This window comes from Chamaea fasciata, unplaced genomic scaffold (assembly GCF_029207755.1).
Source record: "Chamaea fasciata isolate MVZ Bird 193981 ecotype frontalis unplaced genomic scaffold, bChaFas1.0.hap1 SCAF_5, whole genome shotgun sequence".
Classification (NCBI taxonomy): Eukaryota; Metazoa; Chordata; class Aves; order Passeriformes; family Sylviidae; genus Chamaea; species Chamaea fasciata.
Window position 1 is genome coordinate 73,687,424 of NW_027094090.1, and position 19,989 is coordinate 73,707,412.

At 43.5% G+C, this 19,989-nt stretch overlaps 1 protein-coding gene across 3 annotated transcripts in view; it reads left to right on the forward strand.

Annotated features, from left to right (window-relative positions):
• The first annotated feature begins 5,116 nt into the window (after positions 1–5,116).
• Positions 5,117–19,989, forward strand: part of RERG (RAS like estrogen regulated growth inhibitor) — a 98,710-nt gene continuing 83,837 nt past the window's right edge. Inside the window, exons 1-2 of one of the 3 annotated variants that reach the window (XM_066184463.1) lie at positions 5,117–5,214; positions 6,694–6,868. In XM_066184463.1, the coding sequence (XP_066040560.1) occupies positions 6,808–6,868 (61 nt within the window). In that variant the 5' untranslated portion in view covers positions 5,117–5,214; positions 6,694–6,807. Of the gene's footprint in view, positions 5,215–5,581; positions 5,602–6,693; positions 6,869–19,989 lie in introns of those variants that run through there. The other 2 variants (XM_066184465.1, XM_066184464.1) reach the window with 2 other exon arrangements.

Genomic DNA, 19,989 nt, shown 5'->3' on the forward strand with positions numbered 1-19,989 from the left:
GTGCTCCAAACTCCCAGCAATCCATCAGTGTCTTGAAGATATTAACAATGGCAGCAATTTCCCCTTCCCATTCTCTTGATTAAACAGAAGGAAGGAGGTAGAAAAAAAGATGAGAGACATAAAACCCCAGATGTTGTCGACACCAATATCTGGTTCCACCAGAGAATTTGAATGCTGAAGCAATGATGAATTACAGTGGGGTCCCCACGGCAATCCAGATTGCAATCATAATACCACTGAGGAAGAAGAAGGGCTAGCATTCATTAATGTGAACAGCAAATGCATTTATGACAATTTCCACTGGTCCTTTCAAAGAACGTGGATACATCTGTAAGAAATTAAGATGACACACCAGTGTAACTCATTCATTAATAAAGTCTGGGATTGCATATTTGTTGCAAAATTTGTTGCATTTGTTACCTGTGGGTTTTAATTCTATAAGTGCACTTTATTAAAACCATAACACAAATCTCTCTAGCAGAAGAGTGCTAGCCCATTTGCAGACTATTCTGTAGGTGATTTAATTTTTACTTTAAATTTTCTTTGGTGCAGAAACTGAATTTGTTCAGTTTTACAGTAAGTAGATATTTAATCACTACAAAATATGTGGAAGAGAGTTACAGTCACCCTGCTTTCTTTTTGATAATACAGCAATTAAATTTACGTTAACAAAAACCTATTAAATAATCTCTCTGTGGTCTAAGTGTGGAGGGAGAAATAACAATACCAGAAGAGCAAACCCTAAACAAAGAGCAAACCAAATAACAATAATACCAAGCTGTGATGGGATCACAGCTGTCACAGCTGTATGGCCACAAATGTGGTCTCTCACCCTGCTCATTTTTAAGGACAGACTCTCAGGACACAACCTATTCAATGGTGAGAATAAAAAAAGGTGAGCAGAATTTTAACTTGGCCAATATGAAGAGTATCTGTTGGTCATGTGTTATAAAACATGAGCTGATACCTCTCTCCTCTACTTGGCAGTAGCTGCTACTGAGCTGTGCCTCTCAGCTTTACTCATGCATTACTGTTAAACATACCTGATAAAAATCTCTTGCTACTGCAAGAAACCCGAGCTGTGTATTTGAATCTCTGCACAAATGTGCCAAATGAGACTGAGACAGAGACAGAAGGCCTGTGTTAAGACAGAGGCATTTGCACGTGTGAGATCCACACTGTACTGTGAAGAGCATCCCAAGTTCATCTCCTGTGTCCTGTTTTGGCACCTCAGGGAGACAAATGGAACAGAAAGTTGAAGCCTTGGTTCTGCAGAACCAGAAGCTTCCACAGAATACCTTCAAGTGGTACTGGTGGGGAAGCTGTACCTCCTCTGGTCACTCCATTAAGCCTGTCCATGTAAGGTTAAACACAAACAAATACTCTCAGGATTGTTGTCTTATTTATTCCATTAGAAATAGACACTTACTAAGACTAAAGCCTGCATCTTGTATTTCATTTTTCTTCTATGTACTGAAAGTGGAGAGGAAAAGAAGTTATAAATGCTTAGCTTACCCTCAAGAAAACCCGTTACTATAAACTCAGCCTTTCACAAGCTACCAGGGAAAATATGAGAAAATGCAATATTAATTTAAAACAGCAATATTTCATATTGACTACAAGCCAAACTAACAGCAAATTTCATTGATAATTTAATGACAAAGTTGCAATATTTTTCACTGTGCTAGATTAGCATAACTGAGCAGATTTATGTACATTGCTGAGAGCCAACACAAAAACATTTGGAAAATATTCTCTGAAAATTAAGAAAACAATCTGAATCTTTCCCTGTGAACCTTTAGTAATAGCTGCAAACATTGTGTTAACATGCTATTTATTTGATAGTTTTTCTACTAGTTATCAAATATCATCTCAGCTGCCAGCAGAAGGGCTGGAAGGAAGGGTGGAAAAATAAACCAAGTCACTGATTTGCTTTTCAATGCAAGCTCTGACCAGATGTGCTCTGTTCTAGACCAATCCCCATGGCAGGTCTGGGCTGTTCTCTACAACAGCAGCCAAGACAATAGCCCTGAGTTCAACAGCGCCTTCCTTACTGCAGGAATTGTACCAGAGGAGTCTGTTCTCTCACCCATGCTGCCTGTGGCATCATCTGCTCTACAGTTTGCAGACACTTGGACTCAGTTGCATAGAGGTGCTCAGAAGATGAAATGCTACTCAGTTCCACAGAATTCAGAGACTCCTAAATGACCTTCTGAAATCTGTGTTTTTCGTCTCTCATGAGCCTCAACAAACCCTGTGCTCATTTTGGAAGTTGTTGAAACCTATGAAGTTGCCATCTATAATGAGATTTCCAGCTTCAAAAGAAAAAAAATAAACCAACCACCAAAAAACCAACAACCCACAACTTCCTTTCCTGCTCATATGTCTTCTCCACGTGTTAGCTGTCAGGGCTGCAGTGTTACACCAGTCCTCTCTCCCACCTTTCAGGAGTCAAACGCCATTGGCTTTCATAAAAAAGACACCTTCAGAAAACACACCAGAAGCATCCAGGATGAAAAAAGAAGCTAGTGGAAGTGCTTGACATTAAAAAAGTAGCACCTCCAGATCAGGCAGAAAGATCTTTCTGGACTTTGGCAGTACATGGATACATCTTTTTAAGCCCATAAAATATTATTTTGTGGTACTTGAAATTGTGAGTCTTTCTAAAATACTTCTATCAACTGCAAACTGCTTGGATGGACCTCTGTTAATCAATCCTGAAACACCATCCTGTTTTGATTTAAGTACATGTGGCTTCATTGGCATTTCAAGCTGTTCACACTCCTATTTCATTATCTGTTCCTTAGCCATCAAGGTTTTTGGTGGAGAAGGGTACTCCAAAGCTCAGACTGCAGTCCAAAGCTCTGACTACAGGTTAAATGAATCAAAATTCTTGTTGTGGACCGTTGGTGGCATCTTCTTAACTAAAAAGGGGTGCAGCCAGGTCTGGATATCAGGGAGCTAAGCCAGATATATCTCACACAGGTGCAGAAAAGGAGTGTTACCAAGAGGAGTGTGTTTCATTCAACTTAATTTCTGCCAGTAATTCCCATAAGACAGCTATCTTCTTGTCCTGGGATTGCTCTGCCTCCTGCAGAAACAGGAATAATATTTTTAAATATACCAAAGTGCTATTTTCAAAAATTAATTAAGCTGTGAAACACTACATGAAACTCACCAAGAGGCAAAAGGGAGAAATCTAAGACACTTTCCTCTGATGGATGGGAAAGAGGATGAGGCTCAATTCAGACTGACAGCACACAAACCATCAGGGATCAGACCCCAGAATTGCTTCTCTTCTCTCAAATTCTCGTAAAATGGAAGGGTAGGAAAGGAACCTCCCTCATCCTTCAGGCAGTCAGCCACGTGATGGACTTCACCCATTGATGTCATTACCAGTGCTAGGGTAACACCCATCAGCACATTTTTTGATCAACCCGAATGGCAAAACCATTGACAAAATACACCATGTCAGCCACAACCACCAAAAAACCATTGCTTTGGACAAAGCAAGGTGGCCCTTGATCTACAGGATTAAAGACTAAGGCTTTCAAAATCCATTTTGGGTAGGAAAAAATCACCCAAAACCTCATCAACATTATGAAACACTGTGAGTACACATAAAACAAACAGCAACTGGAGCACTCCTGGACCAGTCTTGAGTCTCGAGCCTCTGAAACCTTTGCCTGTGTCCATGATTAGTGTTCACTGAATTCTTCACCAATAAGAGACTTCAGCACAAGCTGACTGCACAGCCACTGGGATTTTAACGACCAATAAATTATCTGCTGTTTTGGAAAAGCCAGTTATCGTATTTAGTTTGACAGCCCCATGCAGGGTGAATTCCATAGACACAGAACAAATGCCAGGCCTCGAAACTAACACGCATTTCCCCAGATGCAAAATACACATCAGTTGCTCTCTTAGGAGGATGGAAAAAGCTAATCCCTCTAAATTATGCAAACCAAACAGTGAGAGAATGCTAAAAGCCTTTGCTTTTAACAAGTGAAGCATAAACCACACTACTGCTTTTATATCTGCCTTCTAATATTTTTTTCTGCCTTTCCATGATATGCAATGCAACTATTTTGAGATCTGCTCCTGAGTGCTTGCAACTGGCACTTCTTAGAGGAAATTAGGTTCTCATTTCTCCTCAGGACTGTCATCCTGCCCCCTAAACGTTTATCTTGCTCCTGTAGAAAGACTTGGATCAGGGAAGACCTTTTGCAATCCAACTTCTATTTAATTTTGCGTGAAGGAAGACAGTGAGGGGAGAGCTTTTGCTTTTCCTCATCTGGTATCTCATTCAGATCTGAGTTGGAACAGAAACAGAGGAACATCCACTGAACTCTAAGTGTTTTCCAGCTCTGGTTCACATCTGTTACTAATGTATCTTTATATTACTGGATAGTTTAATAAGCAAGGAAGTAAGATCTGTCCGCTGAACTCGGTCCTATCACTTCAGAACTTGATCCCCGGCTCTGACACGAACCTCTTGCAGAGGCTAATGTATTTACATGATTCGTTCTGCCCATTTGCAAATTGAACTAAAAGCAATTTCTTTTGCCATAAGCCAAGTATGAAAGTCGGGAGGCAGAGCTCAGAGTAAAAAGTTGGTGCTACTGGAAAGCAGTGTGATGGGGCAGCAGGGCTGCTGTCACTTTGCTGTCACACGTGTCGGGACGAGAGAGACTGGCTCTGCACAGGCTGGCACTGCTGAGCAGCACCGAGGGAGCGAGAGAGGGAACGAGAGCACTCGAGATGTTAAACTGTGGGACAGCCTTGGCAGGACCCGCTACCAAGCGCTAACTCAGAATCCATGCAAGCGAACAGCAGCTGCCCCACATAATTAAAGGCTGCTGTACCGCCGAATTACTGGGCTGCATCCCTTCCTCTCGGGCACGGGTTACGCACCGCCGGGGGACAGAACCACCTCGGCCGCCGCCTCTGTGCATCCCTCCCGCTCGGCTCCGCGCCGCGCTCGGTGCTCTCGGCAGCCCGCAGGGGGCGCGGCAGGTCCGCGGGCGCTGCGGAGCCGCGGCCGGGCGGAGGAGCGGAGGAGCCGAGGGGCGGAGGGGCGGGCGGACGCTCCGCATTGTACGGCCGGGCGGAGGAGCGGAGGGGCGGGCGGACTCTCCGCATTGTACGGCCGCGCCGCTGCGCCGGGGGGAGCGCCCCGGGGCCGTGCCGGGCCGGCGAGCAGCGCGCAGAAAGGTGAGCGCCGGGCGGGCTCCGCGGGTGCGGGCACTGGGAGGATGCGGCGCGGGGGCCGGGCAGCGCCGGGGGCTGCGGGAGCCGCCCTGCATCTGTCCGGAGCGGTGCGGAGCAAAGCCCGCCCGAAGGGACGGAGGAATCAACACCTGCACGGAAATGTGGAATAGAGCTGCGGAGCGGAGCAGCGGTTCCGCGGCGGGAGGCAGGGAGCTCTGGCGGGAGGCAAGCGCCGGTGTGCCAGTCCCTGAGTCTCCCATTCCGCCACGTACTGGAACAGTTTGTACCTCTCTCTGTCCGTGCAGACTGAGAGTGGTCTGATACTCGCAAGCAAAAGGAATCAGGAGCATTTAGAAGTCAGAGATGAATCGGGACCGCTCTCGATGTCAGGTGTTTTTACTTTTTCTTTTTACAAGCGTTTTTGTATAGGAAAAAGCCTTAGGCTTTCTTTCTTTCTTTTTTTTTTTTTTTCTTTCTTTCTTTCTTTCTTTCTTTCTTTCTTTCTTTCTTTCTTTCCCAAAAAACATGTTAGAAATGCATTTTGCTGTAGAGCGAGGAGTGCTGACAAGGGAAGCATCCTACGCCACTGTTGTAATTCATGGCTAAAGTGGGTACTTCAGCTCAGCAGCAGATCCGTAACTGACTGCATTCACACACAAAGTTCTACCCTGTTTTAAGGGGAGACCTAGTATTTGGCGTTTTGGTCGGGGCTGAGGATCATCATCATCATCACTATTGCCGTGTTTTCACTAAAGATCTTAAAACATTCTACAATGACAGGAATGGTTATAGATTTCACTGTCCAGGTTAGCGAAATCAAGGTCGTCCAGGAAAACTGTGAACACAGATAATTCCCGTGCTCAAAGTGCAGTACCAGAAACTCTGGCATCCTTCTGCTAACCTTGCTGAGTGTTTATGTATGAGCTGAGGCAGCTTAAAAGGGAGCACTAGAGAACTTTCTGGGTATGGGTTTGTTTAGGGCAGTGAGCAAGGTACAAGTGCTTAGAGGGTTTTAGGTAACTGCTGCTGAGTAATTGAAACCTTTTTGGAGCTGGAGGGCTCAAGGAAAGAGTAGCTATCTGCAGGCACTACTGGTGAGTGCTCACAGCTATTAAATCTATTCTGCAAAAAAAAAAAAAAAATTCTCTGCACATGATTCAAATACAGTAAATATATGCAATTTCACCTAAAAGAGAAAGGAAGAAATGAATAATTAGGAGCCTTGCAAGGCAGGTGCTTGGGGTTGTTACAAACCTTTTGCAATCTTACAGTGCCAGTGTGAAGCAAAGTAGACAGAAAGCTGAAGGTAGGTTCTGCACAAACAGTGCCAAATGCGTCAGTGGTGTTACTGCAATGTTTAAAGCAGGAACATAGCATCAATTATCATGATTATTTAAAAAGAAGAAGAAAAGGAGGGGGGCGGGCAGGGGAAGGGGAGAGCCTGGCTTCTTGCAGTTCCATCCCTGTGGTGTTCTTCCCCAGGCTCTGCACTGACGTCACAATGACACGGTGAAGCTGAAGGCAGGAGCTGGGAACAGTTCTTCTGCTTCACTTCTGATAATTGAGTGAGTTTGCCTTCACTGTGCTCCTTCCAGCATGGCCAAGAGTGCAGAAGTGAAGTTGGCAATTTTCGGTCGAGCTGGTGTGGGCAAGTCAGGTATGTTTGACTTCTGATTTTCGCTCTGCTTGTCTCCGGGTAACTTTTTGCTCCCTCTGTGCAGACAAACTCTTCATAAAAAAGGGCATCTCTGACCTTCTTGTCAGAGAGTTTGGGATCAGGCCAGGAATTCTCTCTTCCTTGGCTTTTCATGCTGTTTTCCCTAGGTGCTACCAAATAAAAGTACTTTTATCACTTTTTCTTAAAAAGCCCAACAATAAACTGCACCAAAACGAACTTCCCAATCCAAAGCAAACCTGCTTCTCATGAAGTGAGTGGCAACATTATTCTTTTCCGGTGGAACAGAATTAGTAATATTCAATTTGTCTCTTCATAGCTTGTGCTCAGTGAAGGCATGGAATATTATGCTCCCTATCCTCTGTTAAATATTAGAAGACTTCTGTAATAGTTGTAGTTCCAGCTGATTTCCACAGGAGATTTTAGACTCAGCAACTCAAAGAAGTTTTGTTGCCAATTCTCTCCCGGGTTTACACGTTTACCAGCAATCTAAGGCAACAAACATGTAAAGTTTGCATTTGTAGAGATCTTTTGAGAAATAAACATAGACTGATGAGTTCATATGGTAGAAACGCAAGGGGGAGGCATAAATGTTAAAAACCATTTCTGAAGACAGCCTTTCTTCTGGTGAGATGAGGAGCAAAGCGTGAGGGTTGCAAACTCTTTCGGGTAGTTCAGGGGTGTTGCATTAACTTGGCAGCTCCAAGACCACTCTAACAAGTCCTTGCACCACAGTGATGAGGAAATGAGGAGACTGAGCCTCATCATGCCCCTGTGGCAGTTTGGAAACTGTAAGATACTGTTTATTTTAGAAAAAAATCTGCACAAGAGAAGGCAACAGATAGGAAGGATGTCCTGGTAAGAGCATTAAGCCAGACTCAGCTGCCATCAGCCAGCTCCAGTTCCCCAAAGTGACTTTTATATTACACACGCCAAGGTTCTGTCTTATAAATGTATTACAGTTTCAGTAACTTTGGAATGGGTTGTTTATAGAAGCACATTTACCCTGGAGGTATTTTACCAGAACACTATCAGTGAAGTGGTTCTGACAGCTATCAGGAAAAAAGGCATATGTGAGGCAGAAGTTCTTAGAGATTATACTGCTTATTCAAAGGCAATGCAGATTAAATTCCACCTTTTTGAATAGAATGCCTGAGGGAATGCTGATAATATACTAGGATAAGTTTAAACTCCTCCTTCTTCCCTGCTTCCCTTACACCATCCCCTCTTTTGTATTCATATTTCACTGTCCTGCCTAAGTTTTGCAACTTCAGTGGTTCCCCTTTTGGTTTATCTTACATTCAGTTGATGGTTTCTGTGGTTGTCCAGTCTTCTGGCTGGATTCAAAATAATGCAAGAGAACATTGAAATATTTGTAGGAAAACTAAGAGTCCCCTCTACGTGGTATTCTTAATAGTTTGAGAGCTTATATTTAAAAAATACAAAGCTACCTTTTAAGTGCTCCATTACAATGCTACAGGATCAACAAGAGCCTTTTTTACCTGTTGTATCCTTTTTGTAGACTTCAGTATATACTAGGATAGTATAAATAGTCAACATGTTTTCCTGTAGTCTTGGAACTGGGTGGGAGACAAAAGAAATGGAAAGCCAATAAAAACATCCTAGTCCTTCAAAGTCTTCCTCCCCTCTCCTTTTTTTTTCCGTTTGAGATGCAAGGAACTATTGCATAAAATATGAATGAGGTCTCGTCTTTTGACTGTGACCATATTTGTGAATCTGTGTGGAAATGAAGGCACAAACAAATGGGCAGCACAACAGGGTGAATTTAATGGGGTGGAAAGGCCATAAAGTGCTATCAACTACCTCAACAGAGCAGCAACTCTGTCTTCCAGAATCTCCATCTTGCTTATGAAAACCCCTCTTGTACATTCCCATAAAAGGATCCAGTTTCAACAGCATGGCCAACTGCAGAGAAATAAGTGTATGTGTGTGTGAGGGGAGTGGTGTCTGAAAATACCTATTTGCCTGTAGCCAACAGCAACAACAGTGGGAGCTGTGGAAATGCTGTTATACCTTTGCTAAAAACAGAGCTGGACACAGAGCAGTCTCCAGACAGCTGGGTCTGGTGGGCAGTACCCTGCTAGAATAGTGTTGATGGTGTGTTTTCTATCACTCTCTATCCCTGTGACCAGTTTGTCATGCATTGTGGAGATAGGAGCCTGTGGTCAGAGCTTACTGGAGCAGACTTGGCTAGACAGCTGGAAGATAAGCCAGACTCTAGAAGCAAGAGCACAAGGAGAATGCTGGAGCACACATGCAATGAAAAGGAGACTTTAGGTGATAAATAGGGCCACTGAAACTGCCAGAAAGTCATGCCAAAATACGGTCACTGGCTTGCTTTCCTGGCTCATCTTTGTTTGCTGAGGAGAAGCCAGGCATTAGGTTCTTAATCTGTAAGTGGCTGGAGCACCTGACAGCGTCTGTGGAGTTACAGACACGCTTTGTAAGGTCCTGGAGAGGCTCCTCTCCCATCAGTGAGTCAAGGCAGCTGTGGAGAAAGAAGTGGTGTGCTTCAGGACATGTGGGGAGCTGAAGCTGTCCCTCATGCACTACTGAAGTCATTAGACCCATTACCATTACTGAGAGCTGAGCAATGTCCCAGTCTCATCCTTAATGCCATGCATCTGTTCTAAGGGTGAAAGGCTCCCTGTTCTGCAAAGGAGTCCCTTCCAATACTCTCCCAAACGTGAGGTGGGAAACCAGAAAACTGTTCACAAATCTGAGGAGTGACAGCATCTCAAAAGAGTTAAATCCAGGGAAAACAAAACGTTACTCTGCTTTCTTGCTGCTCATCATGTTTCCACAGTTCAAAGGTTTAAAAAACAATAGCTAATGTGAGCGGCAGCTTTTCACTGCTCTCCTTCCTTGCCTTGTCTCCTCCTGCCTGCTGGAGAAGACCAGCAGAGTGGCTAATCTACTCACCTCTCCCATTTTGCCTTTTGCAGACCTAAAGCTTTCAAACAGAAAAAGAGGAGCAAAACCAGCTCAGAAAGAGGCACACAGTAGTTCCCCCAGATCAGAGTTACACTGAATAATGGGCAAATCCATCAGTACAAGCATCCCAACCTGCTCTTGTACAGTGGACTAGATGCTCTTCCATTCACCCTGTTCTCACTGTGTAAAAGCTACATAAACATTATTTTACAACAGCTGAAAAAAGCCAGATGAGGAGCTGCCTGAGCCAAGGAGCACTTTGCAGCTGCTTCACTCAGGGAGAGGAGGAAGTGCTCTGTGGGTGGGAAGGGACATTGCTAAGACCTGCTATAGATAACAGGGCTGTACCTCCTAATTTGGGCTGGAGTCAAGCAGCACAGAGGAGGGGAGAGAGCTTTTGAAGTCTTTACGGCCAAGAGTAGCTTGGATGGAGCAGAGAATTAAAGTTGAAGTGAATTACTTAAACACTGCTGTTTAAATTGTTCTTTCACTGCATCCTACAGCTTCATTTCTATGGTAACAAAACTGAGGATTTCCTAAATAGCTCCTTTTAAAACTACAGTGGTGGCAATTAATAAAGACTTAAAGGCCTTGTTCTTCCATGTCATCACAAGACACAGTATGTGCCCAGAAATGTAAAGAGGAGCGAAAATGTATGAACCAGGAGGAGAAAAACAGGGCATATACTGGATAACAGTGCATGGCTGATGCTTTTCCAACTCATAAATGAGTTGACTATGAATGCTCAAAATACCTCTGCTTAGGAGCCTTCATATTTTGGCCAAAAAAGAGACAATGTCAAGCTGCAGCATGTGCTATCCAATGTGCCTTCTTGCTGTGCGTGTGCCAGGCTGAATACTCCAAGTTTCTGTGTTAGCAGGGGTGGTTTGTCCAGCCCCTGGCAGATACAGTTCTCATCTGTGTGGATGGGCTGTGCAGCTGCAGCCAAGAATGGGACAGGGGAGTGTGTGAAACAATGGGAAAGATACTGAAGCTCCCAGAGGCTTCCCCCAATAAATGTGTTGGCTTCTAAGCAGATCATTGCTTGTGCAGTCAGGGCACGTGGGGCAGAGGGCTGTTGTTGCCTTTTGATCCAGCAACAGCTTGGATGCTTCCATTTGGGCAAAAGAATAACCAGAAACGTGGTTTCAGTGATTGTCACCTCGCAAAGAGCCTGTGCCATAACAGAAATGAGGATCTCAGCAACTCCAGTCATTTTAGAGTCACAGTTGGGAAAGTCCTGAGCAGACTTACATTTGTATCTGTAGGCTTATTCTATTTTCCCATGTCTGAGCCAGGATGGGGGAACATATCTGGGAGAAAGATACCTGATTTTGAAAGTTCCTACAGAAAAAATTCAAGCAGCAGCCAAACCAGAGAGTCCTTCAACAAATCTGTGTTTTGTTTTCATTATTTGGGGATATGTCTGAAACAAACTACCAGGGCACACTTCCCAATTGCAAGGTCTGGGCATGTGGGAAATAGAACTGCATTCATTGTGACTCCACCCCCCATTCAAAAAACCCTGTGGATTACTGGGAAAGAAGCCCAAAGTGATTTTTCTACTTCACAAATCCCTGCTCATATATTTCCCCCCACAGTTGCATTTCAGGGACTTTTGCAGAGGAAACATGAGTTATTAAGGAGTGATTAGTTATCAAGCTCACAGCTCTACTAGTGAGGCAGGGAAAGCTACCACAAGATCTTCAAAGTCCATGCTGTACCAGCTGATGTATGGATTACCATAATAAGGTGCCTCAGAAATCCAAAAATGTGGTGGAAAGAGACTGGATTTTCTGTTATGGATTTTGTTTTGTTTTCTTCTTTTTTTTTTTTTCCTCTGTTTCTTACACTAGTGTAGTAGATCAGTTGCCTTTTTTTTCTTTTGTTCTTAGGAATGGCAATGAAAACCAGATGCTTAAGGGATTATTGAGTGATCATGTTTAACACCCACTATATTAATTGTCCTGTACTATTTTGCTGGTAAAGTACTCATAAAACATTCCCACTCTTTACGTTCTCTGATTTTACACTTTCCAACCAGCTCCAGCGTCTCTGAAGGGACTGTGCATGTAGAAGTCATAACAGTAATTAGGTCACTAACTTGAAGATTATTTCTTCCCCAGCAAGAATACAAATGTGTCCCCTTGGAGAAAGTAATATGGCAAGCAAACAGTTGCATTGCACCTTCCCCAGCTCCTGCTCAGTGGATGATGTGGATGCCTATTTAGAGGGTGAGCCCCAGGTTCATGCATTGCTGAAATAAATTGCATTGTGGCTTTAGCACACAGATACAATCTCTTTAGCCAACATCCTTTCTCAAAACTGCATTTGTTGATCTTCTCATGCTAGAAGTAAAGAATCGGAACACCAGGAACCTGGGCTAGACGTTGAAACATTTGCTCTGCTTGTGTCTGTTACCTCCTCCCTTTCCTCTGCTTGTTTGCCTGTCCATGGTTTACTGTGGCCTTGCCCTTGGTGTAGCAGAAACCATTCACGCTCTGCTCGACATTTGATCCTCCTCCTGGCTAGCCATGAAACAATAAAATGCAGAATTTCTCTAACCAGATGCCAGCATTATCCATTCAAGCATAGATGCCTCCCCTGTTCCATCTCATTTAACTACATCTGACGTCAGCTCTACCTGTATCCCCTCTGAGCAGCTGGTGGCAGCTGTTAGAGCTAAGACTAGTCCTGCTGTTCTTTTTCTTTTTGTTGTTTAGGTTTGACTAAATATAGCCTGCTGTTAGATTACTGAGGAAGGAATGCCAGGATTCAAGATTTATGCACGCAGCACAATTTTTCCCTAGGCCAGTGCCTAGCCACCCCCTGCAGCTCTTGCCTTGATAAGATAGCTGCCCTGCCCACCTGTCTCCTGCAGTTTTGCAGAGGCAACTGCAAAGCTTCTTGGTGGAGTCCCAGGAATGGTTTGTCTGGTTCTGGTAGAGGTTTGCACTCTTTGGGGCAGTCTGCTGTTCTCCAGCAGGGCACTGAATGCAGGTCCTTTCAGAAACAGCAAGATTTTTAATCTTCCACAAACTTTTTTGCCTCCCTGATTTCTGAAGTCCTTGCGTATATTTTTTTGGCCTTGTTTCTTCTCAGCTGTCACCCTCCCCTTTCCCCTGCCAGTTCCCTAGAACTGTACATGTTCCCTAAAGACTGCATATGATGAAACGGCTTTGTGCTTCACAGGAAGACTTGTTTTTACAGTTACTTTCTCATCCTCCTCACTTGGGCTTCCTCCCATCTCTGTTTCTCATCCTCTGCTCCTTCTTTGCCCACACTGTCAGTGCCTTGTGCATCATCAAATGCTCAGGGCATGAGATGCAGATGAGCTAATCCTGGCAGCAGTAGTGTGATACACCGGAGAACAGTCACTCTGAAGTGGTTCCTACTGTCCTGGAAACCATTCCTTGGCATGGACTTGGAGGATGTTGACTGCTCCAGGCAGTCATTGCCTGAACCCATCTTTGCACAGGTTAAAAAGGGAAGCAGTGTATATCTGTACATAGCTAGTCTTGATCATAGAAGGGGGTAAATTTACCTATTTTGGCTTTGTGGCAGAGCAGGAGAAACAAATTACATTTGTATTTCTCAAACAAACTCTGTTTTTTTGCATTTGCTTTTGTGCCATCCTTGAGCCTTTTACATCTACAGCACCCAAAAATAAAGACGTTAGGTGTATGGAAAACTAACACTGACTTACGGTAGGAGGATCAATGAAATGCTTCAGGCTCTAACTGAGCCCTGGTTACAGGGCTGTGATTATCTGCTGGTGACTGGAGGTGTTTGTACCCTCTCACCACGTGCCTGGCAGGCACTCCCATCACTCTGGTGAGCAGGAGACACAAAGAATTGCTCTGAGGCAGCAAAGGAGCTGTGGCATCCTCATCCATTTGCTGCTTTTATTCCAAGCCTGTGTTTGCTCAGTTCTACTGGCAGCCTTTTATACACCCCCTGCTGCAGAAGCAATTTCAGTTTTGGGTGAGGACAGCCCTCAGCTTCCCTTCCCTCTCCACAGGCTGTTTGAGGGGTGCTGATGTGCTCCCCACTGCCCCTCCAAAGTTATGGAGCTCCCAGCTCTCAGCCTGGCCTGCTGTTTGAGCCCACATTTCCTTCCATTCACCTCAGATCAAGCCAGCCCCTCCTATTTTCATTGACTCCTACCTTTTCCTGCAGACAGGAAAACAGCTGAGGGAGGTGCATCTGTTTCTATCACCTTTTCATATTTCTGAATTGGGAAAAGTTTTTTTTTGTTGTTGTTGTTTTTTTTTTTTTTTTTTTTTTTTTTTTTTTAATGACTGTTTCCAACCAGGTAGAGCATTCACACTGCTGGAGTCAGGCTGCAGCTGTTACAGCTTCTAATGGATTTACCATGTAGGTGTTGGGAAGTGCCATATATTATGGCAATGATGCTGGAGATAACTCACATTCTATGCATCCAGCATGGAAAGATGAATGGCAAGAGAAGCATGAAGCCCTGGGGAAGGAAGTAGTAGATATATTAAACATATGTGCAGCTTTAAAATGTCATAGAAATTGGCTAGAGCCTCCAGCTGCCTTTCCAGAAATGTTAGACAGTAATCTGCTCTCAGGAAAATGGGGGATATGTTGAAAACATCCAGCCGGGGTTTGGAAGCACACAGAGCTGCGACATTCCCGGGTTGTTCTGCTGGGGTCAGCAGCAGAGGAGCTGCAGACAGGCAAGAGCAGAGGCCTGGGGCAGTGGTGTATTACCACAGGGGAAGTGCTTGGTTAAGTGGCTTGAGAAGTTTTCAGGGTGGAAGGATGCAACTGGGCCAGTGCACAGTTCCCTCCCAGGGAGGGAATTTCTGCAGTGATGGAGCAGCACTGTGGCTTTCCCAAGGGCTGTGGGAGCAGTGGCTACCAGCAGGGCCCTCCTACAAGGCAGGCCACTGGGACTGGCCTCAAGTGGCCACTGTGGGAACTGGGGTGAAGAAAAGGGGAGCCTGATGGCCCCAAGTCACCAAAGGAATTGTGACTTGGGCATTGTCAGAGCTCCTGTCCATGACTTCAGATATAGGGCTGCTGAGATCCAGCCCAGTGGATGGCTCCCAGGCTGGCAGCATCTGAGAGCCAGCCCCTGTCAGCCCTGGGGGATCCTACTGCCCCTTTATGGCTCTTCCACTGACATTAATTATTGACAGCAAAATAAAGCACAGAAGCAACATTTATTTTCATTAAAAACATATTTGGCAATCCTGTCTTTCACTACTTCCCCAGTAGGCCTTAATTTCATTTTGACCCACAGGACTACAAGCACAAAAGGAGCTTGTCTTTACTTCCTTTCTCCCCTTCATGTGGCTATATTTTCCATCCAACTCTCAGTCTGACTATAATATAGTCTATCAGAGATTTGCACAATCCTACTCTAGAGAGCTGCTTTTGTCAGCAGCTCATCTCTGTGTCTGCCCCGGGAAACAAAAATCCCACTCCCCAGAGCAGTGGAAGCCAGTTAGGGCTGTCAGCCATGATCTTTTCCTGACCTACTCAGCAATTGACTCAGAGGAGCTTTACAAGTGAGAACTTCAAAAGTGTCATTCAAAGCAGGAAAGTATAAGAAAGAATTAGGAGCTAAAAGATCAGTAAGCTATTTTTTTTTTCCACTGCAGAATAAATGGAAAAATTATCGAAGAGTCACCCCAGAAGAATGCAGTATTAGACCCATGGGTGACAGAGAAAACACACAAACAAAGAATCCCCACCAAACCCCACACTCTACAAAATGCTGGGCATGGGAGTATGAGTGCCAAAACAAACACTTTGTTAACCAGCCTCAGTGGCAGAGTCTGTGATGCCAAGCACTGCTGCTTAACCCAGCTGGATTCCTGTGGTTATGTGCACTGGAGTTGGTTCTCCTCCAGGCTGATTTCCACCATGAAATAATTGAATAGTGATCCACAGTGTGTCTTTGTCTGTTAGATCTACTTCCAGGCAAAAGTTTCAAAAAAATTATCTCCAATTAAAGAAAATTTGGCCTTTATCTACGTAGAGCATGATAGGTCTCAAGATATTACAGTAAGCTGTGTCCTGGATAATCAGATGTTCATATACTAATCTTCAGTCTCCCATGGTAATCTCAGATAATTACATCTCATTCAAGAATACTCTTTTGTTATTATTCAACATAATTAAACCAGTCTAGTTCTCACCACCCACCATCGTGTATCCTCAGTATCACTTTGGTAATTTCTTGGCAAATTTTGTTTACAGTTTCTGACCTGGCATGTGAAATAACTAAGCCTCGCTCATGAAAACAAACTACCTCTATTTTAAACAGACTCAGTATGACTGTTTTCTTCATTAATTTGCTATTTGGGATCTAGTATGAATGAGGCCCCTGAGATTTAACTCAGTACCACTGTGGTGGAAATTCACATAGTGTTCAGTGCAGACTGGGAGGAGTTTGGGAGGCAGTACTACAAGAAATACTTCCATAGTTTGGAAAGGTCTTATGTATCATTTCATTCTGTAGACTTCCAGGACTCCACAGAAAAGATCACACTCTATTTCCACTCTTTTCTGCTTGAAAAGGCAGATACATTGGATTCTCAACTAAGAAAGGAAGGATTTTCTTTTTTTATTATTTATTTTTATGAAGGAACCTCATTAAAGTTGCCTTTTTCCTAAGCATCTCTAGCAGCTACAATGTTTATCAGTGAAATCACACACAGCTGTTGATCATGGTACAATCAGTATCAGCTCTGGAGCAGGATAGTTTGGCAGTAACAATGAGGCAAGACAAAGACCATGGAAAATGCAGAAGAACCTTTGAGCAGTTTCTTAAGTTCTAACATTTTACAGGTATGAAAAGTACCATGGTTTGCCTGCAGGTCTTCACACCCAGATGGCCAAAGTTTCAGTACTGTTAAGACTAACTCCATGCTCAGTATCATCTATCTCCCCTCACATTAGGTCTGTACCTAAAAGACTTTTTATTCACCTAAAATAATTTTGCATGGCTCATTTTGTACGATTTCTTCAAGTGCTAAACATTTACTAAATGTTGCCTTCTAGTAAGCTGTGAAAATGATAATATCATCCAGTCTGAGGAGCTTTGTTTGCACATCAGAGCACTGGAAATACGAGTTTCTGTTCCCAGTGCCACAGCACAGACAGGCACCAGCTGCAAATAGAAGTAAGAGGATGACCTTCACAGCTGAATTAAAACAGTACATTGCCACCTTAGATCCTGCCTCTAGCTTCTGCACAGGAGATGCCAGGCAGGCATGTTCAAAAAAGCAGGGAAAATGCAATGACCAACAGCAGGAGTTTGAATGGGTCTTAGGGAAACATGCTCATGAGGAAGGTACCTTGAAGCCTGGTTGTACACTGTTATTTTCTGTTCATCCCATTAATACTGTCACTCTTGGTGAAGGTTAAAATGCTTCTGTTATGGATAACATGGCAGAGGGTTGAAAATAGGCTTTAGTTTCAAGCATAAGCAATCTGACATAATGTGTTAGAAGTACCAGGTCATTGTGCAATCCCAGGACTTCTCTGTTCACTTCAGCAGGTGACCCATAAGAAGTCAGGGCTCTACAGTCCTGTGACATTCTGAAGCTGTATTCAGAACACTTCGAACCTGCTGATTGCAAAAGTGCTCTCAGATCTCAAACTGCTCTCAGGAAAAAGTTTGCAGGCCAGCCACAAAGAGAGAATGCCCTGGTGACTCCCAGGGTACTAACCTAGTGAAAATAGTTCTGCACCTGGATCTGCACTTTGTAAGGGCTAATCCAGTTGCACTTCTACAGTTTCTGAAGAGTCTTAAGGACGCTTTAATGATTTTGCTCTTGTATTTGGAAGACAAAATGAATGTGGTGGGTTTGGTTCAGGGTTTTTTCCAGTATGACCTGTAGAAAAACGTATCTTCCTGAAGCTTGGAGCACAGAGTGGCATCCTCTAGCTCCCAGTTGGGTCGCAGGCTTTCTGAGGAGCAAGAAGTGCCCCAGTGAAACCCACAAAATAGCCTAGAAGAGTGCATGAATGCATGGAGGTGCTGGGTCATATGGGAATTTGGACTGTGTCTTGTGGAATACCCAATCAATGACTGTTCCACCTTCAGTTTGTCCCTGTCCCTCTCAGCACAGCATCACAGCCCCTTCCTCTAAAAGAAGAAACATTACACCATTAAAGTTCTATTCACTACCTTGCTGTAGGAGGACTTAGACCACCTGTGTCTCCAGAAACTAAATCACAGCAGCTCCTTCAGCTGTGTTTTAAGTTTTCGTAAGTTTTATAAAGTTTAGATGATATTATTTAGATGCATTTGAAAGAAAATCATAAGTTTTATCTAGTTTATATAATATTAAGTCTATATCCTATTAATTCAGGGTTTAATTACATGTAAGTTTTATTAAGTTCATATCATTTAAAATTCTGCCAAAATATATTCATATTTATTCATTTTATCATGAAGATGATATTATTTAGATGCATTTGAAAGAAAGCCTAAGTATTGTCACACAGGTGGTGCACTTGGCACCACACTTCAATATTAGACAAGCCTGGAGTCTGGACACTGCTGTACCCTGCAGCCAGTGCAGGTTTTCTACCTGCTACTCTCAGCAGTGCAGAGCCTGTCCAATTCTAAGTGCCTCATGAACACCCCAGGATTTTACTCCTCATTAAATAATTTCCCCAGCAACCAACACTTTATGTCCTTCATTACAAGGGGGTCAGAGAAGATGACTGCAGTAACCATTCCTGACTTGAAAAATATGATCTTGTTGACCAATAAATTGAGAATCTTTCCCTGGTGCTTAGTGGATGTTTTTTTTCCTCTTGAGCTAAAACACTGCTATAGTCATGATCCTCTCTTCTGGGCCACTTCCCTTTTTCTTAGTAGTGTTTGTATTCTATCTATCTGCTTATTCCTACACACTAACCACACTCTTCATTTGATGAGGCAAATGATCTTCTTAACTCTATTATGAAATCTTTTTTAAGATTTAATATTAAGTATCTGGGGGAAAAAATTATATCACTTTCTGTATTGGTTTTATTTAACATATAATTTTATGGCACTAGGTTGAAAGCATTCACCAAGTCAATGTTTGGACTGTGCTGCAGGAATATTAATGAGAATTTCCAAATTTTATGCTTTTGAACTCATTAAAATGAGCAGCACAATTTGTGCAGCAGTGGCTTATTTGCAAGGACAGGGATTAACAGGAGCACATAGAAGAGCAGAATACAGGTGCAATTTTTTCACATGGAGATCAGAACAAAAATGCAGAGCTTTCTAGTGACCCATGCTATCATGAATATTTTTATCTCTGAACAAGATGTAGGATTTGAAAACACACTGGCAAATAAAGAGCTTGCACAGAGGGAATCTGCACGTGTCAAAGAGGAAATGTAGAAGCAGTCAGATTTAGAAAGACAAACCTTAAGCTAACACTCTTGGAAGATGAAAAAGCAAAGTCACAGAAGGTGAGCTTTAGTTGCAGATCTTCAAAACTAGATGAAGATTTCAAGGGATTATTTGCAAAGCTAAGAAAGAACATTAGTTATGGAAAACTAAAGATTAATTCAAGGCTCCACAAAGCACTAGACTAAATAACCTTGTGCCATGTCCTGAACAAATGCTGTGGCACTCACAGAGAGAAGGAGGTTGATATATGAAAATAAATGAAAAAGGCTGTGTTTATTTCTGTGGGCTTTGGAGCAGGGCCATCAGGAGCAGGGTCAGGCATGCCATGGACCGTGCCACCCTGCCTCCTCCCAGAGAGGAAAGAGGAGGTCTGGGATGGCCCCACAAGCAGTGCTAGCAGAAAGTAATATAATAGACTGAAAGACAAAATACAGCTTAAATGCAGGCACTATAAGGGCACAACCGTAGACCCAGGAAAAATGTGGTGTGCTGTTTCCTCAGTCAGAGGTGCTGCATTATTTTTCATTCAAAATTTGGAGCACTTTCTACAAATTCTCTAAAAATACATCATCTGAAAAAGTTGTAGTTCACACGTTTTTCCAACCCCTGCCTTGCAACAGCACTAGACTTTATATAGCACAGCACCAACATGCCCTTGCAGTAGCATGGATTTTACATACTGAGGACACACTGAATAGAATCACAAAGGAACTCATACCAAGGTGACCTTACCCAAGACTCTGATCCAGAC